Here is a 27,682-nt window from a genome sequence, read left to right as displayed (position 1 = left end):
TGTAATATGCAAAACACGTTAATTTGGCAACACGCGAAGAGCACGCCTCGAGTCCAACAGCAGCGCGAAGCCCTAAGGAACCGTCGGAAACGCCTGAGGGGGGTCTCGCCTCCCAGAGAGGCCCCGAGGGGGCTTCTCCGAGACACCCCGACGGCTTTCGGGCCCTCGCTTCGCCTCTGCCCCGCCAGCGGAAAACCCGCGCAGCGCCCGCGCAGCGCCCCGACGGGACGGGCGCGCCCCGACGGCGGCCGCCGCCTGCTCGCCGGGCCCAGAGCACCCGACGCGGGGCTCCCCCAAGCCTCCCCCCGAACCCCGAAAGAAGAAACAGCCTCCCCCAGCCCCGCAACCCCCCGAACAAAACGATTAAACAGTGAACGCTGCTGCGCCGCCGGCCCGGGCGCGCCGCCCCTACTCGCCGCCCTCCAGCACCGGGCTCACCGCGAAGGCGCCGGGCTCCTGGCGGGGCTCGCATTCCAAGTCCCCCTTGGTGCTCTCGTTGCTGGACAGGCACCCCAGGCCGGAGTCCTGGCTGCTGGGCGGCGAAAACACTGCGGGTAAGGGGTGGGGGGTGGGAAGAGAGAGAGAAACACAGCGGCTGAGCCCCCCGCCCGCAGCCCGGGGCGCAGGGAGAGACCGGGTGGGCGCCGGGGGCCGCAGGAACCCCCCAGGCTGCACGGACCCGCGGCCCTGGCTCGGACAGACCAGGGCGGGGACCAAATATTAAAGAATTTGAAGAGCATACAGCGCCAGAAATGGCCGCAACGTTGCAATTTGCAGTAGATACAAAAGCCAAGTAAAAGGGTCTCTGACCTTCCTAACCTTAGATGAGTTGAGATCCACCCCCAACACTCCCTTCCTGCCTACCGTGAATATAATTAAGGGGAAGCTGCAGTGGTAATTTCTCTCCTCATTAACTTCCTGATTGGTTTCAGGCTCAGGATTCCGGCGGGCGGCAGTTTGTCACCAATTCCAAATGGCCAATCGTTAATACTAATGTTTGTGTAACTAACTGCCAGCATCTGCCACGGCTTCTTGTACAACAATAATAGTGAAAGGGTAACATTGGTGCTTCCCGTGTTAATTCAGATTCTGTTCATCAATAGGAAAATCTATGATGTAATTAGCGAAATGCATTGGTAGTTGAGGCAGTCGGAGGGAGCTAAATCACAGCGGGAGCTCCATGGGCCCCTGACACCTTAACCATCAATACTTATTATGTTCTGGATTTTACTGTTTGGTGGAGAGTATTACCAGCCTGTGATCTTTTAAAAGAGAATATACTTTACAACCACAGCTTGTTTTTTAGAAGCTATGATGAATCTGGTACAACTGCACGAGAACAAGCCATACGGAGTCAAGGTTCTGTCCTCGCACCACGCTGCTGTGCGCAAGCCAGCAGCTCCTCCACGCTTGGGCACTGGGTGCTTGCGGGCTCCAGGGGTTTCTAGCAGGGCTCAAGTTCCATTAAGAATAAAAGGGCACGCTTGACTTTCACAGCCAAGCAAATCCAAAGGGATTCAAGGAAAGTAAACAGCAGTCGCCTGGATTCACCCTATTACTGCAAAAGCAAGACACGCTATCTTAAAAACAAACAAAAAAACAACATCCCATTTCTGCAGTATTGCATATTTCTGTGGTAACTTCCATTTGTAGCTTAGCTTCCTGATTTGTCCTTATTCTGAACACAACGCTGGTTACCTAGAAATGGAAGAGACATTATGCAGCTGAGATCTCGCATTATTATTTTCAACTACTTTCCCCATGACTAGATGAAACAACAATTTCTGACACTTTCAGGGAGTTTTGCCCATATTTGCCTTTGTAGAACCTGACTTCTTTATTCCATTTAAGTCACTCCTTTGATGCATGCGAGGGACAAGGTAGCCCCTAACAACACCTTCCCAAAGCAGACGCCACCTACTATTGTCCTTTAGATCTGACATAAAACAACTACTTTATCCCATGGATAGAATATTAATCCTTGACTACATTTTCTCCTCTCTAGAAAGAGAAAAGAATGCGCAGTGGTTAGTTATGAGGGCTGAAAAGGTAACGTTCAACAGCTTTTAGGCATCATCCTGTGACTGCTGCTAACAGCCTAATGACAATGAAAGAAGAAGCTGGGTCTGTAGCATCATCGCGCATCATCGGCAGCTGTCAAGTGCAGGTAACAGCTGAGCAGGTCTCACACACTGAGTCAGACTGCTGGAGGAGGACACTGATTTGCAGGTGCAAAGAAGAGGCTAGAGCAGCACTTTGGTAGCTCACAGCCTGAAACATCTTTGTAGATTTTTACCTTTTCTAGCTCACCGTGAACCCAAGAAGTGCTGCAGGATCGGATACACACATCACGAGGTGGAAGAGCCAGGCTCTTCTCTGCCATGAGAACACGAGGCGATTCCCGAGGTTCTGTCTCATCCCCCCCCTCTTTTCTGTGGGTAAGTGGGGTTAATGGCAGAGTCCAAGAAGGGGAAAGCACAACCTCCTCACTGTCTGGGTGAGGATGCACTTAGCTTCCCACTTTGCTTCCTGTAGTAATCTGCTGCTTGTGATTTCATCACTACCTAGGAGCTTCTACGACACAGACCAGATGTAAACGTGTAGGCTAGGGGAAAAGAGTGGCGGAATGGAGCAACACTTCTGTTCCTCTGGAAGGAAGCAAGCTCACCGGGTAGGACAGGCTCACAGAGCCGTAACATACTCATTGTGTGGCTCAGTCAGCACCACACTCCCTTGACCTGAAGCACAGATCATTTATTATTTCAGGCGACTAGTCTGTCACAGTGGTTCACGCTTTGATCACTACAGAACGATGGAGCAGGGATGCTCTGTACCCAGATCTGCACCCAGATACCAAAGGGGAAAACACCTACAGAAAACGTGCAGCCAATGCCTCTCCTGGTGTATCTATCCTAGAGACCACCACCTCCAAGGTCACTCAGGGCAATAGCTTTTGCCAGTCACCAGCACAAGCTTCATCTGGATCTGGCCACATCTGACATCAGGAATCATCTCTTTCTTCACGAGGTACCTTGCATTACGAAGTAAACAAACAGCATTGTGGCTTGGCCACCAGTGACTGGCTGAAGGGCTTAGGTCTCTACTCTGAACCCTCTTCCTGCTGCTCTGACCTAGTAAAGCCCAGCACCTTAAGACTTAGGACATGCTGTAAGAAGTCTCCCTGTTCCCAGGCTCCAGGACAGAAGTATGAAAGAAGCGATTGGGGTTGAAAGGGGATAATTTTTTGTTTACTCCTGAGTAGCCAAATGGGCAAGCAGCTTATTTATTTGAAAGGATTTGTTAGTACTTTTAGCGTGCATGTGCCTGGAGTGATGGAAAGGCCCATTTTTAAATACTGAGATCTATAAATCCCTGTGAGAAACATACAGAAATTTCTAAGGGTAAAGAGTCCAGCAAGAAACCCACCCAAGATGCTACACAACCCAAAAGTTAAAAACCCCAAGAGAGAAAACTGAAGCTTTATTCTTATGTCCCATTTATCCAGCAGCTCTATGTTAACTTATTATCAACTTATTATTGTCTGGGGAATGACACAGAAGTCAACTTCCTTTGTGAACAGCACATCTGTTTCTCAGCACCTCAGGCAGTGGGTCCTAAGCTCTCTGGACCAGTGGAGCTCCACCAGTCTTCCAGCACTTCTCATGGAGCATCAGACATCATTATCAAACCTCAGATGGCAGGTTTCTTTACGTGGGAACAGTTCCAGTCACCAACTGGCATCTGAGATCTTGAAGCAGTGATCCAAATAACACGGGCTTTTCTTCCACTGACCTTCATATTGGTCATAGTTCTGAGAGTTATGGAAGTTGGGCTATGTAAATTAATTTCTGCATATACACAGGAACATGTAAGTAGAACCACACAGATTTTAAAACCAACCTGGAACTACAGAGTTATTTTCTCTAGCAAATGAGACCTACCCCTGTAGCCCAAACCTGCACTGCTTACTTGGATAGACTTCCACTGCAGTCAATGGGAGATGCGTAAGTCAAGCAAGGAGAAGTGGGTAGGTGCAAAACTGATAATAAGAGCAAGATACTTGATTTGGGACTTGTAGCTATAAAAAGGCAGCAAAAAGGAAATGAGCAATTCTGTTCCAGTGTTTTAATCACACGGCAATAAAATGTAAAAGTTCCGAGTTCAAAGAAACAAAGCCCATGTTCTTTTTGATTTAGGTCTATGAGTTTCATCTGTTTGAGGCTTGTGGCTGATCCTCCCACTGCTGTTGCACAGCCTTTATCTGTGTAAATAACAGTACCAGAATTGAGTCTGTGGCAGTTTTTAAAGACCATTCCTTGATCTAATTACCTTTTACCCTTGGGAAAGCACCTGAATACTTTTAAGCCATATGAATCTGCAAAAAAGAAAAAAAAATCAGCTACTAACACATAGGAAAAGCAGTGAGAAGGGATTCCAACCATAAACACAAAACCTTACATCTTCTGACACTGGAAACCGCATTGACTTTTAACGTGAGTGATCCCCAGAATTCAATGGACTGAAAAGAATAATATGCTTTCAATGATGTGGGAAAGCGGAAGGATATTCATGCTTGAAAAGTAAATATTTTCCTGAGTTTACATTTAAAAAACTATTAAACTCTCAGTAAGAAGCAATTTTAAAAGATTTAAAGTTGAGAGGTACAATCCATTTTTTAAAGCTCTTTCACCTGCTTTTGCAAGGAAAAGGAAAATAAGTATGCCAGTCCCACATGCTCCTAAGGACCACGTAATTCTCCCCGCGTGCACACATAAGCCTGCAGGCACAGCCACACTTACCACAAGAGGATGAAGGGGAATGGAGCCACGCTGCTGAGGGCACGAGAGCACAATTAAAGCATGCCTGGGTTTTGGTGTGAGGATGGACAGGAACTTGTTTTCATGGTGTCCCCTCCTCTGTAGCCAAGGCATTCTCCCTTTGTATGTATCCCCAGAAATTGATGTGGTTTAAGCAAGGAGTGACTTCCTCTCCATTCCCTGAAAATCCTGTGTGAGGTGTCTTAAAAAAACAACAGGCCTGGGAAACCAGTGGCAGTGAAACCCAGAAGCAAGCCATGCCAGCTGTGTGAAGGGTGGAAGGTAAGAGAACAGCCTGGGCACTTTCCTCAGGTTGCCACCACCTCAAGGACTGGTGCCAGTCTTCTCCATGCAGCAACCAGATCAGTGGGACTGACTGGCAGTGGAATGGTGCAGAAATACCATGGGTTGAAATCTGTTTGAAAACACTGCCCCGTTTCCACCTAATTGGATAGTACCCCATCACTCCTTGGCTCAGATTGACCCCGCAGGGCTGACGCTGCCACCAACCACCAGTGAACAGCCTGACAAGCTACAGCCACCAGTGAACAGCCTGACAAGCACAGCACCCGTGGCAGCTGCCTAACAAAGCATTCGGGAAAACATATAAAAATAAAAAATATAAAAACATATAAAATATGTTTATAAACATATGTTATGAAAACATATAAAAAATATATATATAAAAAATAAACAGTTACTCCTGCAGAAACAGCACTCAGAACCAGAGAACCAACAGAATGAAGGCTGGCTCAGCTACAGAGGAAGGCAGAAGAGAAACTACAGAGAAACATTATTTTCCTGTTGTGAAGAAACTGTGCCAACAGGAGTGCTAGGTTCTGTCTTGACTTTGCTGTACATCATCTCAAGATGGGCCTGATGAAATCCTAATGCAAACACATGCAAAAAAGCCATGCCAAGCTCTCCCAAACAACCTCCACTCTGCCACCTCTTATCTTTGGAGTGTCTAACCCTGCAAATGTTCAGCTCTTTCAGCACTGAGTTAAGTAGACAGAAGGTCAAAAACCAGATCTATCCACACTGAACTGGCCATGCAGTATGCATGCACTGTTTGAAAACACAGAGGACTGAGTGTTTCACTCTAGAATGAAGAAACCAGTGCTGAAAGGAGGAAGGTCTTAGTTATCGGCGGTGCAAGGGGACTGGTTTTATACTCTAGTGTTCCAGTCTGTGCAGATTAAAAATACCGGCAGCCAGGGGCCTGTGGCTGAGTGTGTGCCTGCTAGGTCACAGCAAAACCTTCAGAAAATTGAGACCAATTTTCATCAGCTGTGTTTGTAAGATTTCTTCTGAACACAATCACATTTTTAAAGCTGCAGTGACTCATGTTTCTGAACACAGAAAACACTCATTGAATCTTGAGTATCTTTTAGTTCTCTGCTACTGTCTGCGAGCTCATCTAAAAAACCTTTGCCACCTCCCTCCTTACATCTCTGTAATGCAGAGAAGAGAGTAAAATGGGAATGGCACTTCCTTTCTTCTTTGCATGTCACTAACACAAGGGGAAATAGTCCAATTCTAGAAATGTATGTCCATGGAAATTACCCTTCTCCAAGAAGTGTCAAGCACAAGCAGAGCTGCCTCTTGGTACAAAAAACACCCCACACCTAAGGAACTGGAACCAAAACCATGTCCAGCCTGTACCTCTTAGCACAGATATACTATTTCACAGTAAATCCCTTTTCTCCTTCTCAAATGCCTACCCTTCTCACTAACACTTAAAGTAATTAGGATTATCTCAGATGCCCACAGCAGGGCACATTCATTGTGTATTTTCAGATAGCATTAATTCTTGGCATTAGGAGCTCAGGATAAAAGGTAAAGATCTGAATGGAGATCTTTATTCTGCATGCTTTACCATGGATTATCTCATTCTTTTCCAGTTCATGCTTGTACTTTTAGCAACTAAGAAGGCGGGGCTATAACTTGATGTAATTAGAAACCAGAAGCTGAAGAAAATATCTTCTTGCTGAACTCCCTCACCTCTGCCTTTAAATTCTCTTAAAATAACATGTGAAACAATCAAACAAGACTTTCTACTTCTCACCCACATCCAATTGGACAGGAAGGATGCAAGGAAGACATTCTGTAAACCAAGGCTTTGTGTTTTGAGGCTCCAAAACTTAGCTCAAAACTAAATCATCCCATTACAAAGCAATTGCCATGAACACCTGCAGACACGACACGCAGCAGAGCAGCACTGACTGACTGACACTTTCCACTACTACCAGTGTTACCTTCTGCAGCTAAGCTGCTGTCGGAGGCTAGGAAAGGCAAAGAGTGAAGGAATCACCTCACAAAAACCTCAGAAGACCAGGTGTGCGAAGACGAGCAACTTTGCTTTGAATGGTCTGAAGACAATGTGCAAAGCCATGCTGGTAAAAGCTTGCTGGGGTCACAGCTCTGAGGTATTTTTAACCCGGTAGTGACCTTTCCATGAGAAGGCATCATGATAAGAAGAATCATCTCCTTTCTCCTTCCTTGCCATTCTCCAGTTACTTATTTAACCCCTGTGTTGTCCAGCACATGTATTTGTGCACTGACACGGAATTACACCTGAGAAATTACTCTGCTGCAGATTATCCAGCCACTTTTGTTTTGTATTGCCACTACCGCAAGGAGGCACATGCCTGTCCTTGGGGCTGCAATTCTGTGCTATGACCACCAACAGATCCACTCTCAGGGAGCCCAGCTTCCCTCAGACATTCATAGTCCACCAGGGCAGGGAGGAGGCTCTGCTGCTGGGCAGGCCCAATGGTTTGTATGGCTGCTCGCTAAACCAAAGGCCAAGAGATGGACAATGCTTTTGAAAGGAGTTTTTCCTGGAAAAAAATCATTTCAAGATTCAAGATTAGAAAGCAGCCACACAAACTTATGAGGGAGGCATCGATTTCTAGGAAAGGTGTATAAAAAGTGGCTGTGAGGGATGGAGGGATTTGGAGATCTGCCACCAGCTGAAGACCAGCAGGGAACCTCAGAGAAATGAAGCAGTTTGCTTCATCACGTAACAAGGCTGTGAAAAAGCTGGGACCTTTCATCTCTTTGTTCCCGGAGGTCACATAATACTTCTCTATTCCACACACAACACCAAAGACTGATTCTCCATCAAAAAAGATGCCCCTGGTGTGTGTAGTATTCAAAGACCAGCAAAAGACAGAGGCAGCTCTGAGAAGAAAGAAAAAAAAAAAAAAAGAGAGAAAGGAAGGCTTTTGAACCCACTTTCTGGACTGTTTTTCTTATTCTTGTAGGAATTAAATACAGTGTTCTTAAAAAAAAAAAAAGACTGAAATTGCACAAATCAATCATTTCTCATGAGAAATATCTAGTTACTTTGCCAGCTGGCGGTACACATGCCCAAATGTCCATCCCAGGCATTTTATCCTGCCAGGAGTAATTCTGCACTAAACTGCCTTGCTATGGGGCTAGGAAGTTTGGGACTCCCTGGGATGTCCCACTCCTGGGCACAGCAGCAGGGCAGGGACCTCGGTGCCCCAAGCACCTCTCCCGTGCAATCACCTTCAAAGCCAGGTCCGTGAAATGAGCTGAATTTTCTGAAAGTCCTCCCTTTTTTTTTTTTTTTTCCTGTGGAAAAGGAAACAATCCACTTTGCAGATCCAGGTCGGCGAGACCACACAAAGATGTAAACAGGTGGCAAGTAAAAAAAACCTGTTATGTAGCAACAGGCTGCCCTACAGCTGCAAGCCCAGGGAGAGGACTCACCATCAATGTGCACATGTTAAGGAAAGCAGGCAGGTGTCCCTCTGAATCCTCCACATCTTGCTGTGAGTTTGCAGAAACACATGACTTTAGCAAAACCGATCAGTGTATGAGATTCTTCTCTCACAAAAATTTTCATCAGAATAATTTCTAGGCAGTTCTAAAGCACGAAGCACAGGGTCATCTCCCTGCACCCAGCCACCCTCACGCGCCTCCCTTCACATGTAACCTTGAGACATCACACTGGCCTTGTGGAGCCTGCTCTCTGTCCGTTTCCTCTGGGCAGTGACACAGGCTTTCCCGTAGGTCCCCAGCGCCATCTGACCCAGGGACAATGCCACGCAGAGCCTACTGAAATGGACATCCAGCTGCCACTGACCAGCGGTACCTCAGTCACACGTGTTCACCATGGCTGCAGCACAGCAGGACCTAAGAACAAGGGCACAAGGTGCTGCCCGCTGCTTCTTCCTGGGATTGCTTTTGACACTGCAAGGAATGGATGAGCAGGTATGGGGCTGTACTGTATGTCCCCTGTTTCAAGGAAAGACCCTGCATACCAGAGGGGACAGCTACTGACTCTGCCTTCTCACCTGTTTCTGGGCATCACTACAGCAGATTTGCCTTTGTTTTGCTTGGTGTACATATTTAAAATCTGACTAAACAAGAAGGTCCTTGTTAATAACCATCTCGAGAAGCATGAAGTGTCCTACCTAGAAAATGCACTGCGATTTACAGTAACTGTGGCAGGAAAAATGTTTTTTGAAAAGCAATGTTAACTTTTAAGGAAGGAGTGCATTCAGGACTCAATGTAGTATTACTGAGCAGCAGAATACATGTCAAGACCAAAAAAAAAAAAAAGAAAAAAAGCACAAGGTTTCTCCCTGATGTAGCTATACTAATAGAAGGAAATGGGATCCTAAGAGCTTTACTACCCGCTTAAAACATCTTGGTGTCTCATGCAGAAATCCAAACATACCACTATTTTGGCTGGCCATCTCCCAGCTCCTGGGTCAGAAAGGCTGTTAATCTTTACTGGCTTATCATGAGGAAAAAAAAAAAAAAAGAGGCTATCACAGTTTGTGCAACACTAGGACTCACCATGTAAGTGTAACCTTTAATTCTGGTCACATCTCTACATTTTTACTGTCATTTTCAATCTATAAAACAAGGACAAAATCCATGCCTGTTGACATCAGTCATAATACTCCAAGAGTAGCCAAATAGGTAATAATGATGGCTTCAGCTCTTCCAGGCTTGATGACATTCTTAACTTTAGAAAATACTGGCTCAGTGCAAAAGTGCCATATTGTATGGCTTAAAGATTTTTTTGGACATGATTTGCAAGCTTTTGGAAATCAAGAGGTTACTAAACAATCAGAGAAAATGCTAAGTCTAATGAAAGTGATCTGTTATGGTAGATACAATAGATTTTTCACTTGCCAATAATAGATTTTTCTTAATGCTCTTATACTGTAAATTTCTCTGCTGGGAAGGGACAAAGAAGGACCTGCAATTCCTACCATACTAGCATAAGCTGCAGGAGGTTTGTCACTGACTCCAGCATAAGCAAGACTGTACTCCCCTACGACTGTGCTCAAAACTGAATAGGAGAGAAGAAAGAAGAAGCCTTATCACATGCAGATTAGAATTCAAGTGAACCTACAGTTTACAAAGCCCAGGAGGCTTTAAAGTGAATTAATATTGCCATGGCATTACTGTTTTTTTTTAGTATTAACTTTAATTTGGAAGCCAGTCAAACAGATTTGCAGTAAAATGGTTCAAGTATTGGTAAATATGAAGCAAAAGATGGACATATGCATAAAGAGAGTAAAAATGTTGCTACTTATTTTAAAGTGAGATTTATACACTCAGAAGTTTAGGAACCTTGTCACAATAAGTCACTCTACTTGAGAAAATAGGGACAAAAACTGAACACAAAACATTTCTGAGGTAGTCAAATAAGTTAAATGAAGCTTCACACAACATTAGGCTTACGACAGACCCACTGCGTTATATTTATATTTATTTCCACGAACACAATAGCAGCATTAAATACATACTGCAAACTGCTGGCGTGCAACAGAAACTTCCCCTGCCCGGAGGTGAAGGGCCAGCCGCTGGCTGACCATGTGCGACCACCCTTTGAAGGTCTGCTCTGATGCAGAGCTGATGGGCACGTGCTGTGTGTGCCCAGCTCTGCTGCTGGTACCACGAGCACAGCCTTACCGAGATGACCACAACTGGCCCAAATGTACCTGCCACATCTTCCACACATGCTTCCCTTGCCCTAAATTGCCATGATCTGAAGTCAGGAAGATGAACCTTACGGCACGTTAAAGTGTCAGAAAAGTTCATAGGGAAAAAAAAAAAAAAGTATTTTGTTATTGTCATCTGTTGTACGGAAAAATTAAAGTGTAGTCCCTTGGGTCAAATGGGACAATCTGGACACAAATAGCTGTGTTGAAGGCTGCTTGCCTCCAGAAGGACCACTTCAACACCACTCAACTAACTTCCAAAGTGCTGGTGGCAGCTCCAGGCAGTGTAAAACTGATGCAGCACTACAAGGGCAGGGTGGGGAGGTAAGCAGATAAGGAGGGAAGGGAGGAGAAAATGCAACTCATCCTCTGCCACATCATACAGCCCCACTGCACTTCACTGCAGACACAAAGCAGTAAAGTGTGGAGGGTGCAAGGGATGCAGGAGGGCTTGCACCACACAAAGCAAACTATCTGTTGCTGTTCAGGGCCAAAACACACCTTTCCTCTCCTTTGGAGCATGAGCCCGGCAAGGTAATGTCTATCTCCATCCATACACGTAGCTGATAAACACAGCAGCCGAACACAAGGAAAGCAGATGCCAGCTGGGACCCTACCAACATAGCTGGTCCTAATCCAAAACTCTCCTTCAGCAGTGACACCCGCTGCGCTGGATGGACCTGTCTACCCAGACAAGAGCCAACTGAGGTCCTCCACACCCTCCTGGGGAAAGAGGAGTTCCTGCAGGAGCTCTGTGGAGAGAAAAGTCCTTCCAGGGTAGCACTGAGGTCTTCCAGTTCAGGCAGCTGATGCTGCAGCAGGTGTAGTGAACACAGAGAGATCTGCTCTGCGCTGCTGGGGAAGGCAGAATTTTCACTGCAACTAAAAATGCATGAAAATGCAGATTTGCATGTCCAGGAACCTCTTGCAAACATGATCCAAGCTGGACCGTTCAGAGAAAGAAGTACAGAGGTCAGCCCCATGGCTGAGGAGGGGTAATTAGTTTCAAAACAAGGCCCAATCTACATTCCTATCCTCCACTCCTTTTTAGATAGACTTTACGGACTTACAGCTTCATTTGGGCCACTTCATGCGAAAGCATCCACTCAAAAACCACACAGCAGACCCGGCTCACCAAGCCAGAGTTGTGTCTTCTGTTTGCACAAACCCGTTTGCAGTATTTAGGTCTTAGAAAGTATTAGGGACAGATTTCAACCAAATTCAAGTCCCTGGAAACAAATGAGGCTCATCACAGAGCTGGGACAAAATACATATGACTTGGTAGGTGTAGTTTTATGAACTAGAAGTTTGTATTTATCCAAGAGAGGAGACAGAAAAGAACTGAGATTACCAAGGTCTTGATTTGCGGTATTTAGGAGGTGTGAAACAATATTTAAGGGCGCACAGCTAACTCAAATCTGTCTCAGACTGCACCTTATCAAAAGTGTTTTATACAGCCAAACGCCAGTGCAAAAATCTGCTAAAAAAATTGAGTGTAAACAGTTGTTTCAGGGTGGGAAAATAAAACATTCCTTGCAGTGTCTACAAGTGCTCTGAGACAGAACTTGAAAGGGAAAATGATTTATAAAGGAGCAGGAGAGGGAGTTCATTGATTTTTCTTCTTCTTTCATGTCCAGAAAAGAAACAAAACTGGTGACAAACTGGACTAAAAGCATTCTTTTACTTCAGCAGCCTAAGACATGATTAGCGCCATGCGTGGGGTAAATAAACACGCTACCCGCAGCTTGTGGGATGTGATTCAGACCTTAGGAAAACCTTCTACCCCTGAAGCTTAATTGATTTAACAGGCACTGTAGGACAAACATCAGGCACGGAGCTTTAAAACTGGCATTGTAAAATAAATTTTGTAATATAAATATCGTAAAAAATTGCAGAAAAATGGGAGATACATTTGATGTTAAATAAGAGGTTAGATAGATAAAATGTTGAACGCCTATCCTATAGAAACAAAACTGTGTGTCTTAGAGGTGTTTTTTTTTTTTTTTCCTAAATGTTAAGTTGGCTTCCACTCTTTCTGCACTGCATTTTAAAATGAAACCTGGCAAAATGATGTGCTCAGTCCTCAAGATACTTCCAAAGCCACTTCCAGATCTGTTCAGATTTTTAAGACAAACATAGGTCAGACACAAATGCCCCCCTCCACCCCTACAAATCCCTTTCAAACACCTCTGAAGCGAGTTGCAATCTGATCTCCAGGCCTTTTCGGCACAGAGTGGTGTGTTACTGCAGAGAGATGTGATGGAGCTGCGGGCATGTGCTTGATGCAGCAGGAGCACGCTCGGCAAGCCAGGGCTGCGCCGGGCAGTGCAGCATTGCTACGCGGCCCCATGCAGCCACTGGCAGCAACCAGCAGGCAACTAGATCACCCCGAGTTGACATTTCAAGTCTTTCCCTTAAAATACCACTTCATACAATGGAAATGCTGACACCCGTCTAGTTACAGAGGGGAGAGCTGAGTCCCTCTCCTATTCCGTCTGATGAAGCACCCTGAGCAAGCACATGCATTTGTGCCAGGATTTTATTTACATGTGTGAACCCAGGAAGGAACAGCAAATACTTTCATAGCATGCAAAACAAGTTCACTAATTTTGCAAGACAGTTTTAAAAGTCTACTAGTTTTCCATTTTTCATATGAAAAAAACACTTTGTCTAAACAGTTTCTTGTGTGTTTATTGTGTGGCAGGCTAACAAAATGGTACTTAAAAGGAAAAAGCAGCTGTAACGTTTGCATGTCTGCCCTACTGCAACAGGTTTGGAAGAAATGGAATGTAATTTATTACAACCTATTTAGCTCTGCAACAATTGCCCTTCAAAAACCGAAGGAGAATAATGTAATTGAACATACATGCCTTCTTTGCTGCAGAAACCTCAAACAGCCTCAGGCAAGAGCTAATACAGATGTAGTACAAGGCATTAAAAGAGTGCTGGATGCTGTAGCTAGCAATTATCCTGGTATTTAACCAAATCTATCGCTCATCAAGAAAGCGTTTAGTGCAGTAGTCGGAGCGAGACAGGCTGACACGGAGCACAGCTACTTAACTGTCCCCTCCAGCGATTACACTTTCTCAACCCAAGAGCCATGTCAAATTAAACAACTACACATTGACTTTTCACTTCTATAAATGTTAAGCTATGATTGACAACTCCTGGATGCTACAAGGCAGTCATTATAATCAGCCAACATACTGCTAGCTTTTTTGTGATGTTTCCCACCCCCCTAATTCTGAGCAATTTCCTCCTGGACTATTTTTACAGTGCTCTATAGACATGTTTGCTTTGCTTCCCTGCAGGGTCATCGTAAGAAAATGCCATCCCCAACAGGAGACCTTTGTATGTGTGTGGGAAAACAACATAAAATTAAATGACTTAACCTGGCATACAGGATACACTTTTTTTTTTTTTTTTTTTGGTCCAAAACAACACTTCTCCATTAACTCAAATTTGGAGTTGTATGGACAGAAGCAAAAAACGGATGTACTCGCTGCACAAAATACCTCAAGCCCACCTGTTCTACGTGGCACCTTTCCGAAGGATTTTTCTAAATTTTTGCCCTAATTACTGGAATTATCTTTAAATCTACGTGCAGTAGATGCCATATGAGGAATAAACAAACACACAACAGTAGAGGATTAGATGAGCTCCACAACAGTGTTCTGTATATGAGTACTTACCAACAAAGACCTCTACTTCCCTAAGGTTATTACAGCATCACTATGTCAAGCCACCACCTACTACATATATCTGAAGACCGCAGCTTAGCAAAGTTACTAGAAACTGAACAGGTACATAAAGCAGTCAAGGTGGTGAAGAAATACATTTCTTTGATTTTATATGCAACATTCTGAAGCTTGAAAACACTACGTTATAAGTGACAGCTTTACTCTGCACGCCTCTAAGTCAAGCCACAAGAGTAACATAAAAGACGTCCAAACTTTCCCCTCTCAAAATAAATGGAGAAAGTAAACTAATTCATAAATAATGCTTAATGCTTCCAACCTTTCACCCCCCATCACCCCTAAGAAACCTTGCTGGATCCTTTAAAGCCTCTGTTGAAGAAACAGGTGAGATTAACACTGTATCATTAAACTAATTATGCAAGCTTTGAATACTATTTGTATTCCTGGAAACCTGCATGCTTATATGATTAGCGTACCTGAAGCTTTAGCTTCATGCTGCCAGCAGCAGGCTGAATTGTAAACTTTACAGTTTTTTTAAAAAGGCATAACAAATCAAAGAAAAAATTAGCAACAATAGACACATTTGTGGAAAATGTTCTGAGCTAGAGAAGTATGATTTAACTGTAAAATTATTACTCAAAGCCCAAACTAGAGAAGGTGAAAACAGCTGAGGAGGACAAATGAAATATAGTTATCACTTCTCTTTGATAGTGCCAATGGCAGTCCTACTCCTTTTTCCACTTCTGTACTATATTTAATACTCAACATGGAACCAGAAATCTAAAATTAAATGCAACAAGATTTCAAACACTCCGCCTCTTCCTCTGGTTGAACAGAAAGGCAGTAAAGCCAAAAGACTTCTGTCAAGAGCCCAGAACACGTCAGCTACACTTCAAACACAGAGGACAAACAGTCAAAGCACTAAAGACAGTGAAATTTGAGTTCATTTCCAGGTTTTGAAGTATAACAGTGAAATAACAATGACACAGGAAGCACTCAAAAACTTTATTGGCTTAACCCCAATCCTTTCTTTCACTTGTTTTCAGTCAGGTAACTGCCACCAAAGTACCTAACCTCCCCCAAAGAAAGTTCACATGGATGTTACCGTTTAACTCCAACTATGTCTCAGATGCTCAAGACAATAGATTTATCTCCAAAGACTCAGCAATTTACTCACACACAAAATGTCTTGGTTACATTTTGCATTAATTTCTTAACTTCTGTAGCTAGACAAAAATATCTACTATTTTATTTTATCTTCTATCATTTAAACATACAGCCAAACAAACACACTTTTGTTTTTCCATATTTTAAAGTTTGTGAGCGAGGTCTCCCAAGACCTTCTGCTCAAAGTTGTACCTTCCAGGCTCTGGAAGGCACTCACCAGAAAAAAAAAAAAAAAAAAAAAGGCAGCAGCAGCCCTTAGCCCTGTGTTGGCCGCCACCATCCAGCTGCGTCATTTGTGCACCTTGGGAGCAGCCCCATGGGCTGAGCTGCCTCGCAGGAGCTCAGCTGAGCACAGCCCCACGCCTGCCCCATGCCAAAGGCACCTCACCGACAGCTCGCAGCGGGCTTCACAGGTCCCCTGGCTTCATGTCCTATAAATTCCATGTTAGCATCTGCTGCCACAACCCTACGAAACAGCAATTAACCCAAACCAAACAGATAACAGAAGTAACTAACAAAAATGTTAAAATCCCACTCCACATTCTTAGCCAGGAATTGTAAAGGTGTGATATTCGAAGAACGCTATTTTCAACAGCGTTTTTTGAAAATAAAAGGCTGCTTCACTGAAATGCTAACACTGAGGTGCAGCGCTTCTGCAAAACACTGAAGTGCTTTTAAGAAACAGCCTAAGAATAGGACAAGGTCCTGTCAGAGAAATCTCTTTGTAGGTCTGCAGTGTTTGTACACAGAATGTGTGCATAGCATGCGTGTATCCATATATCCGTGTATATATATACCTATATCGATATATGCACCCACACACAGGTACAGGTATGTGTAGATTATATATATTATATATATAAAGCTAACTTTCAGTCCTCAGAAAACAAAAGCTATCCCCATATAACAGCCAAATTCCTACATAACTCAATTTCGACATCTCATCTGGTGTGAACTGCACTCATTCCTAGTGTAAACCCCAGCGCGCTCTGCAATGATATACTGTAATGTCACATCGCAATCTGGATTTACTATAAAGGGCTGCTGACGAGTTTCAGAGCAGTAAACATTGCTGCGAGGTGTATTTCACACTGAGCTGGTTTTTATGAAGAACACTTCACCGCCCAGCCACGGCACCCAGATGATGAATGGTGAAAGATGCATGACAAGCTTCATCATTGTTTGTAAATCTTAACTGTTCCTGCTCACTAACTCTGCAGGCAATTTTCAAAGACAGCGGCCGACAGAAGGACAGCACAGCTTTCCTGAAGGTTATTCAACTTGTACTTGGCCTAAGCTATGCCTGCGAGGAGCACTGCAAATAAACTCACGGTTACACCGAGGCTCAGGATTAAAAACATTGGCTGGGCGGGCTAATGGCTGGTAAATTAAGGGAGCCCATTAGGCAGCCGCCCCCCATCCTGCCCCGCAGGGTTTCAGACACCACGTGCAGGCAACACACCCTGGCATTATTTACACGTGAGGTACAAACACACACGTTTACAAAGCGGGCACACAGCGGTGACCCCGCATCCCCCGCGGGTAGGCCCCGTGTGCAGCTGCCCCCCAGGCCCCGGCCCGATGCCTCTCAGCAGCTATTTCTGATCCCTGCTGCCAGGAGATCACCCTTGTGACAGGGTGTAACGCCCTCACACCAAGCAAGCGAGCTCGACAGTGGGGAAAATCCTCACCTTTCTCCCTAAGAGCACTCCTGCGTGGGGGCAGTGCCAGAGACTGCAACAACGGCCTCTTGCAAAGAGCCACAGCTGGCTCCCTCCTGACGGCCAAGCCATCCCACACTGCTTGCAGGGGCCTTGGCAACTCTGAATTTTTTATTTTTTTTTAAGAGATCAGTAGCAAACGAACCTTTTGCTCAAGTTTCTCACAATCTGCAAAGGGTTGGTAATTGGAGTGCCTTATCTAGGCAGAAAAGGCTGCAAAGGAATTAGCTTAGCTCATCCTGTTTGAGAAGATGGCATGCTCGGTGAAGTATCCTCTGCAAATCCTCATGCACAGAAAAGACTACAGAATACGGAGCAAATTCTTCCTTCTCTTAACCAGTCAAGCTACAAGGATGCACCTGCACATCAAAGCAAACAGGGGAGCAGGTTTCACTGTTGTTTTTTGCTGATACCACACGGGTATCACCACCGTGCCAACAGAATGTCTTCATTTGCTTTGCCAATTCATGGTGAAGTTTGTTTTAATGATTTCCATAAAATTCTACTTGCAGGGGAAAAAGTCCTGTAATAAAACCACAGCGTCAAGCCCACACCCAGCGTAAGGACGCTGCTCAACTAATTGTGTGGATTTTCTCAGACAAGTATCCAACATCCTCTAAAGCACAAACAAAATAAACTGCAGCCTCGCCAGCTGTAGCATGCTCTGCCCCACAAAGAAAGCGGCTGAAGCAAGCAGAAACCAAGTTCAGGGCTGCAGTGGATATAAACCCCTGGTCCTCAACCTGTAGCTCTGATACACTCTAAACTGCAGGAGGGACTGAGAAGGAGGGAAGCTGTCCAGGGCCATTGCTCATCTCAGGATAATGCGCAGGCACGGCCTTGCAGAGGGATGCTGAGGCTGCAGCACGAGGCGTTTGTGCAGCAGCATGAGCACAGCAGGGATAAACCTTTCTTCCAGCACTCAGCAGCTACAGACCCCCATCGGGGTGGAGGTGGCTTTGCTGGTGTGGGTGAACAGGGTCCAGGTGTGCTTCCTGAGGCTCTAGGCTGCTCTCTTGCTGGGGCAAACAGAAGCATGTAGTTTTCATGAGAGCTTACCATTCCTCCTAGAGGATGCTACAGCCTCGATCCAGAAATACATGTATTTCTATAAAAACAGACTTGGGGAGGGAGAGGGGGTAGAACCAGCAAAAAATACAGCCTGCTCAGCTGCTCCTGCCACAGGACCAGCATCTTCCCCCACAGCAAGCAGCAGGACTCATCACTCGTCCTGGCATGAACCAGCAAAACTCGTGAATCAAACAAGTAATTCTGCAACTGCACAACAAGTTGCTTCACTGCATGCATTTTTTTTTATTTCTGTGTGATTTTCAGTAAACAGAACTTAAAGGTTGCGTTTTGGGGAACAATTACTAAGATAAGCCTTTGAATGGGGAATAAACCAAAGAAGAACGTGATGTAAGCAAATGTTTGAACTCATTTCTTTTCATAAATTCCCTTCACTATCAATCAGACCTTATAAATTGCTTGCAATAGTGGTTGCATCTTCACCAAGCCAACCTCAGAACACAGACCAATAATTTACAAAAATGCTTAAAAATACAGAAAAATGGACTGCCAGAGCATATAATGAGTATGTCTCACAGTCTCAAATCTATTTTGAAAGCTGCTATTACATCTAATGAAACAAGGAAGTATGATTATGAACGTCACAAATGCAGCTTATCAACTTGATTTAAAAAAATAAAATATCACCAAACCCAGCAACTGCGTAGTCAGCTAAGCCCAAAATTCAGCTTCTTATTGAAAATGAAAATGACATATTAAAAGGCCGTCTGCCTGAAAAGGTCTGTAGGATGTTGCAACTTACTCAGGATCCACTTTGACGTAATCAAAGAATAGTACATCATCTGACTTCCACAGAATTTTGCTCTCCCATCATACTAACACAGCAAATTCACTCCACAGGCTACCCCTACAATCCAGGTTGTGTGAAGACAGGCAGACGTGCCTGAACATGGCAGATCTGTTTATCAGGGGTGTATATATATGCATATGTATTTATGTACATGTATGTGTGTGTATGTATATATATACTGATGGCCTCCAAACATACTGTACCCTGCCATTCTAAGAAAGCCACAAAACACTGGTGTTTTACAAGAGTTCTGCATAAAAATGAGGCTGCTGCAGGAAGAATAGATGAGGCTATGGTCTACACCACATACACAACCAGCAATGTAATCCAAGGCTTAGAGAATCACTTTAGACTCTGCCAGCCTTCATAGCACCCTCATAGCAAGTACCTAAGGGACACTGTGCACAGCACAGCCATCCGGGACTATAAACAGCAGCAGTGAGAATGCATGAAAAAGATGCAACAGCCACCCAAAGATAACGTGACCTGCTGACAGAAACACAGCTTTGAACTGACTGTTCAGGATCTGCAGGATTAGATTATTACCTCTTCCTTTCTCCTTTTGTCTGATTTCAAATTTACTTCTGAGAGTTTGATAAGAGATGGAAAGTTAGTGGCAAATAGAGTCAAGTTTCAGCAAACACTGCTTGTTCCTCATCCTTAAAGGAATGGCATACTCTTGAGCAGAGGATGGTTATTAAGCAAAAGATGCATAGACACATAAGCAAAAACACACTACTGAACTGCATCAGTTCCAGGAGTAAAATGATACCCCACATATTATGCTGTTGAAGCCCCTCTACACCCAATATGCATTTCTGCTGGTACTCTACTGAAGATGAACAGGAGCAAAAGGAGATAAAGTGGTATCTCAGACTTGATAATGCCTGGACCCTGTGGAACTGCAAGAGTTGCTCCTCAGCTTACACAAACTGGTTCTAGCCCTCTGACACAGGAGAATTTGGACTATTTTTTACTACTCTGCCCCACTTCTCTAAGTGCTTTATTAGCATAGCGCTGTCAGCACATCTTGTCTGCTGGCTGCAGATACAGAGCTCGTACATGCAAGTCTTTTTTTCAGCTCTTTGGAGTCATTTCTCAGCTATACCAAACCAGCCTGCTTTGTTGCAGTGTGCTGCCCCTGTAGCTTGAACGCCCACATAAAACAGTACTAGTGCAAGGACATGAGCTCAAAGAGCTTCTGCATACCAGGACTCCTTGACCTCTTTGGTCCTGCAGCCAGGTGCTTTCTTTGACTATGAATGTGACTCTTACCTTGCACAGCACTCAAGGGCACAGATTTTATGAAAGAATACTGAACATATGAAACATGAAAAAGGAGCATAATATTCACACTTGTAGTGGGTTTATGTGGCAAGGTTTTGGTAGCAGGGGGCCATCGGGGTGGCTTCTGTGAGAGGAATCCAGAAGTTGCCCCATGTTAGGTAAGGGCTCCGCTGCTGGCCAGAGCCAGGCCAATAAGTGATATTGTTTGCACTTCTGTGAGAGCAGATTTAAGATGGGAAAAAAAAAATGCTGCTATACAGCAGCTGGGAGAGAGAGAGGAGTGAGAAGCAGCCCTGCAGACCCCAGGTCAGTGCAGAGGAGGGCAGGAGGTGCTCCAGGCATGCAGCAGCAGTTCCCCTGCGGGCTGTGGAGAGGCCCCTGGTGGAGCAGGCTGTCCCCCTGCAGCCCATGGGTCCCACACGGAGCAGATCTCCACGCTGCAGCCCATGGAGGAGCCCCCGGTGGAGCAGGTGGATGTGGCCTGGAGGAGGCTGCGGCCCATGGAGAGCCCCCGCAGGAGCAGGCCCCGGGCCGGAGCTGCAGCCCGTGGAGAGGAGCCCACGCAGGAGCAGGGGCCTGGGGGGAGCTGCCGCCAGTGGGGGACCCGTGCTGGAGCAGTTTGCTCCTGGGGGATGCACCCTGTGGTACGGAGCCGTGTGGGAGCAGTTCTTGGAGAGCTGCTGCCTGTGGGCAGCCCCCGCAGGCTCAGTTCGGGAAGGACGGCATCTGTGGGAGGGACCCCACGGGGAGCAGGGGCAGAGTGACCGTGAAGGAGCAGTGGAGACGAAGCCTCAGGGACTGACCACAGCCCTCATTCCCCTGCTCCCCTGCACCACTTGGGGGGAGGGAGGTGGAAGAGGATGGTTGGGGGGAAGGCATTTTTGGTTTCTTTCCCTTGTCCCTCACTTCTCTAGCTCGTTAGTAATAAGCAATAAATCTTACTATCTCCCTACTTAAATCTTACTGTCTCCCTACTCTGAGTCTGTTTTGCCTGTCATGATAATTGTTGAGTGATCTCCCCATCCTTATCTCAACCCTTCAGCCCTTTGCATTTTATTTTCTCCCCCTTTCCCTTTGAGGAGGGGGAGTGAGAGGGCGGCCGAGCTCCACCTCACCCAAGTAAAACCACCACAACACCACAACCCATTCTGAAGAAACACATCCTCACCCAGGACCTCTCTTGCATTTTTCAGGCATATAGAATTCCTCACATTCCAACACGTTTTTTAGTGAAATGAAACTTTTTGTCTTTATTAGGGAGACTGTTTCTAACATCTCCCTGACTGTGTAACTACTGGAAGAGACTCTTTACAGAGCTGCTCCATAGTTTGGGTGATCTTCTCCAATGGCCCAGCAGTATTTTCAATACAGCATCCAACCAGACAGAAGCAGGAGCTATTATGTGGACTGTGGAGAAGTCTGTGCCTTGTTCAAGCACCATTCCTCAGTTTCCACAACTGTAAAACTGGAGATAATAGTTATTAAGCTTCTAGGCAAGAATAACTCCTTGAAAAGTGTTTGGAAAGTGTTGGAAGCTGTTCCAGTTGGGAAAAAAAAAAAAAAAAGAAAAAAAAAAAAACAAACTATTACCTGAAATGTTTTCCCTTGGAAAACATTGTTTACTGATTTAAACAAAACTGTTGACCTTATCCATATCAAAACGTACACTTCATATGAGTTTTCTCATTTGTGTTTGGAAGGAGTTTCAGGCTCCTGCTTTATATGGCTCCTGCTTTACATTAAAGCTGCAAATACAGCACTGCTCCAGCGCTTCATTACATGTATTTCCAACTATCCTGAGACAGTGTCAGAAAACAAAAATTCAAGTCCATTCAGCTACTAGAGCAACATTTAAATCCAAACTACCTTCTTCACCATTGGCACAGACACAGTTCAGAAAATATTGACAAAGATCAGTTTTTACTCCATGTTAAAGTTAAGATAATTAATTTGAAATCAAAGGTATCTGCAAATAGAGGGATGTTTCTCCTCTATATTCTTTTATTTGTTTTTTTTTGTTTGTTTGTTTGTTTGTTTTTCAGTTGCCCCAAACCTGGAAACTACTTTCCCACAGCCAAGCAAATGCTCACCCTTATTCAGTGGTAACAGAATCCAGAGCTGGGCACCCAGCCCCAATCTAAGCACGTGTCTTCATGTCTCAAGTCAAGGTTTTGTGCACGTATTTCACAAATCTAACCACAGGAGGGGCCTGATCCAAAGCAAGTGGAAGGTACTAGGCAACTCTGGGTACTGACCAAAACCTGAAAAAAATCCTTTGATAAAAAACAAAACAAAACAAAAAAACTGCACCCCGGAAACCAATGGGATTAAGGCACCTGGTTCTTGGGGATAAAATACCCTGTTGTGATTGCTGTATACACATTCGTATTCCTCAATTTCTTGCACAAGGAGCTCTCAGTTCGGCTTGCAAAGCAGAAACATCCTTTAAAGTATCCTCTGCATACCCATGGATTGTTAACAACCTCTCATATATCTTTTATTCTAACTGCTCATTCAAAATAAAAAAAAAAAAAAAAAAGGCAAGATACCAGAAAAAAGAGAGAGAGGAAAAATCTTTTCGAAGTATAATACAAAATTCTTCTTCTATCCAGAAATTATTATATATATGTTACAAACTGGTGATCTAAGAGAGCCTTCTGAAAACACCCTTTTGCATTTGTCACTGGTTTCTCGCATTTTTCTCCCTCTTTTTTTCCAGTTTCCAGAGGGGTAGCAGCTGTGCTGGTTGGAAGCAAAACCATTTCACTTAGAGCACCTTCAAATTGCAAGGAGGTTGAGTGATGGTGTTTTGCCATTCAGAAAATGTCAGTCCATTATGATATGCAACACACTGTAACATGGTATGACCTCATGTACAAATGTCAGAAGCTTACTGGGAATTTCACATCATTCATAAAAAAAAAAAAAAAAAAGTGTAAATCAGTGGTCTGCTAGCTCATCTTTCCTCCCTTTCAACATAACTGGTCTAAACAGGCAGTTAACTTAGCAGAACAAAATTAATGAAATGGTCTGACTGAAATACTAACTGAGATAATATATGAACTGGCAAAACCTCTATAACCCCGAAGTTACAATTGAAGTGTGAGTAATAGACTGTGTGTATTGTATCTCTGATTTGTGGCTGGGAATTTAATAACCATTTGTGTTAAAGATACAGGTCTCTGAAATTTTGAAAATATGGCTGCAAAATTGTTATTTCCTGTATTTTGACCTGTTGCTCTTATGTACACATTGGTACCTTCCTGTAAAATTTCTGCATTACCAAGTCTATGGGAACACATCTTAAAAAATAGTTCTGAGTTTGCTGCGGGTGCTACAAGGTGAAATTTTGGAGTCTCCAATATACAACAGGTAAGACTAGATGATCCTAATGTTACCTTCTGGACCTAAAATCTATGCCTATGTTTTGTTAGAAAGAAAACATGACTCTGAGCATGGTTGCTATTTCAAGCACAGAAAAGGAGGAATGAGTACAATATGATTTGCTCATTTAAAACATGCTCTAGAGTTGTCTTTAAAAAGTAGCAATCGCTAACCCTGCAGAAACAAGCCACCAGGCTTCATATCAAGCAGACACTGTACTAAGCTCAGTCCAACCATCAGTGGAGAAATGATAAGAACATGTCTGTTACATGAGACAACATTTGCAGCATGGATAGTCAGTATCTGGGGGCTTCTACAGCCCACAGCCTGCTGGCTGACAGCATCCACACAAATGACAATGAAGATGCAGAAAGCCTCAAATCCTCTGAGGAAAAGCATAAGGAGGAATATGTCCTGGGAGTGTAAATCATGGACTAACAGCCTAAGAATATTACTTTGTCTGTAGATGGAAGAAGTAAAAGCAGTTGTTTCCTCCAAGATCTAGCATGATAAAAAAGAGGATGCCTCTAAGAAGCCTCTGAAACAGGTATGGTCTTGCTCTCAGGCTCAACTTTCTCACAAAAATATTTGTGCCTCTTTCACCCACTACCTCCCTGCTATGGAAAAACACTTCTTCAGAGTCTGGAAAATGCTGTTTGATCTCAGTAAATTACATCTCACTGCTTGTCGGTTTCTGATTGATGGTGTAACTTAGGGAACAATATCTGTGTGTGGAATACTGTCTGGAGAAGCAGTCAAGGATTATTGAAAATACAGTATTTATGCAGTTTAAAAATCAGTGGCACATTACGCACAACTTTTTTCTGGAGTGATGAAAAATTACTGAAGTGCATTTGGGAACAAAGGGTATAAGGTCTTTTGTCTATTTGTAAGAACACTCAACTGGTAAGACTTCTTAGTGAGTTAGTAGTGATGGATGCAAGAAAAAGTGTCAACTGCAGTTGAGCATAAAGCCAAGTGCTGCTTGGACCAATCAGCAGAAAGAAAGACGTCATTGCTCAATGGTGGTCAGAGAAGAAGGAAGAAAATAAAATTGAAGAAAAGAGAAGGAAAATGAACCAAGGATCACTGATTTCTCTAAGCCATTTAGAACTACTGGAAAAGCAGAAAAAGTCTAAGGTTTTATCACACCATGTGTTGTTTCTTCATCTATCTAATACGTCATATTTAGCTGGAAGACTTTCAGAAAACAGCCACTCTGAAACAGCAGCCACCTCTTCAGTATAAATCATTGTGGAGTTACTGAATTCAAGGGCTCAATGCTGATTTACACCAGCCATAGATATGACTTAAATGTACTTCACCTTCCAAAGCTTCATTTCAGTCCTTAGGATGACTTAACCACAACCATGTTTTTCACCACAAAACAGATGAAACAGACACGAGAACATCAGCAACAAAAAAGCCATGACTGAAAACAGATATGGGACCTGCATAACATGTACCTTTTCATCAGATGTAAAAAAAAAAAAGTCTCAGCACATGTGTGCCAACAGAGAAGATTCACTTCAGTGTATATGTGCATCAGAGAAGCAAATGAGGCTGGATGCTGTTGTCAGTGCTGTCTCTCCACACACAAAATAAATAGCACTAGGAATTGTCAGGTGTAAAATAAACAAAATGAAATACTTCCCAACCATACCAAATTAAACTGCCAAGTTCTTTGCTACAGACGGATGAAAAGCATGAAGAGCGTCTGGAAGGATTAGCTCAGTTCATGGAATGCAGGTATGCTGCCGGTAACTGAGTATGATAGTTCAGAAGCTTCAAATGCTGTAGCACTGAGAGAATTTTGGACATAGGAAGTAGGAACACCCCACTGTTTCTCTGTTTCTCTATTACCCATTACTGGCCTGTTCCAGGGACTGGGAAGCAGCTAAATAGAGTTTGGTCTGCTCCAGCAGAGACATTCTACTATCTATACTCTCCCTGCTAACAGGGCATAAGAACAAAGAAGCAAGAGAAACATCAGAAAACCTCAGTGTAAATTCACCAACTCCTTCCTAAAAATTACTGCAGATTACAGTAATATTTGGGATGGCCAAGAACACAGGATATGAAAAGGCAGATTTATCTGCAGTAGTTTTAAGTGAAGTAGTATGGTGTGCTAAGTTTGAAAGCTAACAAGGAGAATCTGTAGAAGGCATCATGGCATGGATGGGATACAGGAATAGTTTCTACGTGTGGTTCAGAAAGAACAGGATAGAGGAGGCTCAATGGGAGGCTTGGGAATCCTGAGGGAGAAATAACAAACAGAATTTCTGAGAAGAAAAGAGAGAAAATATAATTTTTAACTGGGCATCTTTCTTGTGAGAGAGCCATGCAGTGAGCTCAGACAGATGTCTCAAGGTCTCACTGTACAATTTCAGGAATATATGCAGGAGCAGAAAAGTATCAACCAACTGCCCTCCTGAATGATGAGACTTCTTAAATACATCCTTATATTACTGTACAGTAGCACTCCTACTTTATAACTGCCCTGAAAGCCTGTCCGAAACCAGGCACCTCGTAGACTTTGGCACCTACTATTGGCCACCTAACTCCCCTCCCGTCACCCACCCATTTTGTGAGGATGCCTGTTCCAAGTCAGAACAGTGCCAGAAGCCCTGGTGGGTGCACTTACCTCTCACTTTCGACTCTGAGTATGAGGGGATGTCCTCTGAGGTCAGGATCTGCGGGACGCACGCCGGAGTTCCGACCCCCTGGCCCAGGTAAGAAGCGGGTGGGTAGTAGGAGCACATCCTGTACTGGGAGCTCATGGCATGGCGGTTCTCCATCCCCTTCATCTGTGGAGACAGGATCACGACAGATGCAAAGCTGTGCCCGCACCCTGCTGCCCACAGGCACACATCTGTGAGGAAGACCACGGCGGGCAGAAGAGGAGCCAAAACCCAACACATCAGCCCTGGATTTTTGCTGTGGTTGGCTGAAGGTGTGTCCATGCCATCCAGCTCCAGCGAGCAGACTCGGTCCTATTAGGTGATCTAGCAGCAGCAAAACCAGCATGCCGACAAACTGATTTATCTTAAGTTAAACCTGCATCTGGCACATAAACATGTAATATTCACTGCTAAGACCTCCAAGGAGACCAACATGCTTCAGACCATTGGTAGCTCTCCACCAGTAGCCCACAGGATGGACCCAAATGACAGTTCAACCTCCTAATTCACTCAGGACACACTTGATTGAATCTGAGCACATAACACACACATAAACACACCACTTCTCTTAAGAACAAATTAGATGGGGAAAAAAAATCCACATTCACAGACAAATCAAGCTGTAGACAAACTACACAGCAAGTCTGCAGTGGAGCCACAACTGGACACGAGCAAGTCAGGTGTGTCTGCTCAGTGTCTGACAATGATCAGACAGCCCCTTCTCCCTCCCGGACTCCCCTGCCAAGATGGCAGCACTCAGAAATCAAGGTTTATCTTGCTCCAACACCCTCATATGATTCAAACTGATCTCCCTGGAGAGGCAGCAATGCTTTTTAAATTTTTGTTTTACAAAAGACCTACCATCTACTATTATTTGTTCCAGAGCTCTACAATGTAACATGGCTGTAACACTCAAAAAGAAGTAGCTGAAATCTGTTCAAGATGATGGTCTTCAAAAGGAAAGTTAATATCATCTAGTCACCTTAAGTTTGCTGGGCAGTGAATGATTATAAGTCAATCATTATAAGATGATTTCTCTGGGAAGATAGTTTTGT

The 27,682-nt window shown here is 44.2% G+C and overlaps 1 protein-coding gene across 1 annotated transcript in view; it reads right to left on the bottom strand.

Annotated features, from left to right (window-relative positions):
• The window catches only part of DMRT1 (doublesex and mab-3 related transcription factor 1), a 61,310-nt gene that overhangs the window by 380 nt on the left and 33,248 nt on the right, over positions 1–27,682 (bottom strand). The window contains exons 4-5 of the mRNA XM_035311002.1: positions 26,591–26,753; positions 439–548 (exon numbers count right to left, since the gene is read on the bottom strand). Of these exons, the coding sequence (XP_035166893.1) occupies positions 439–548; positions 26,591–26,753 (273 nt within the window). The remainder of the gene's footprint in view (positions 1–438; positions 549–26,590; positions 26,754–27,682) is intronic.

Source organism: Oxyura jamaicensis, chromosome Z (genome assembly GCF_011077185.1).
Source record: "Oxyura jamaicensis isolate SHBP4307 breed ruddy duck chromosome Z, BPBGC_Ojam_1.0, whole genome shotgun sequence".
In the NCBI taxonomy this organism is placed as follows: Eukaryota; Metazoa; Chordata; class Aves; order Anseriformes; family Anatidae; genus Oxyura; species Oxyura jamaicensis.
The sequence above is the reverse complement of the archived record's forward strand: the minus strand, read 5'-3'. Positions and strand labels throughout refer to the sequence as shown.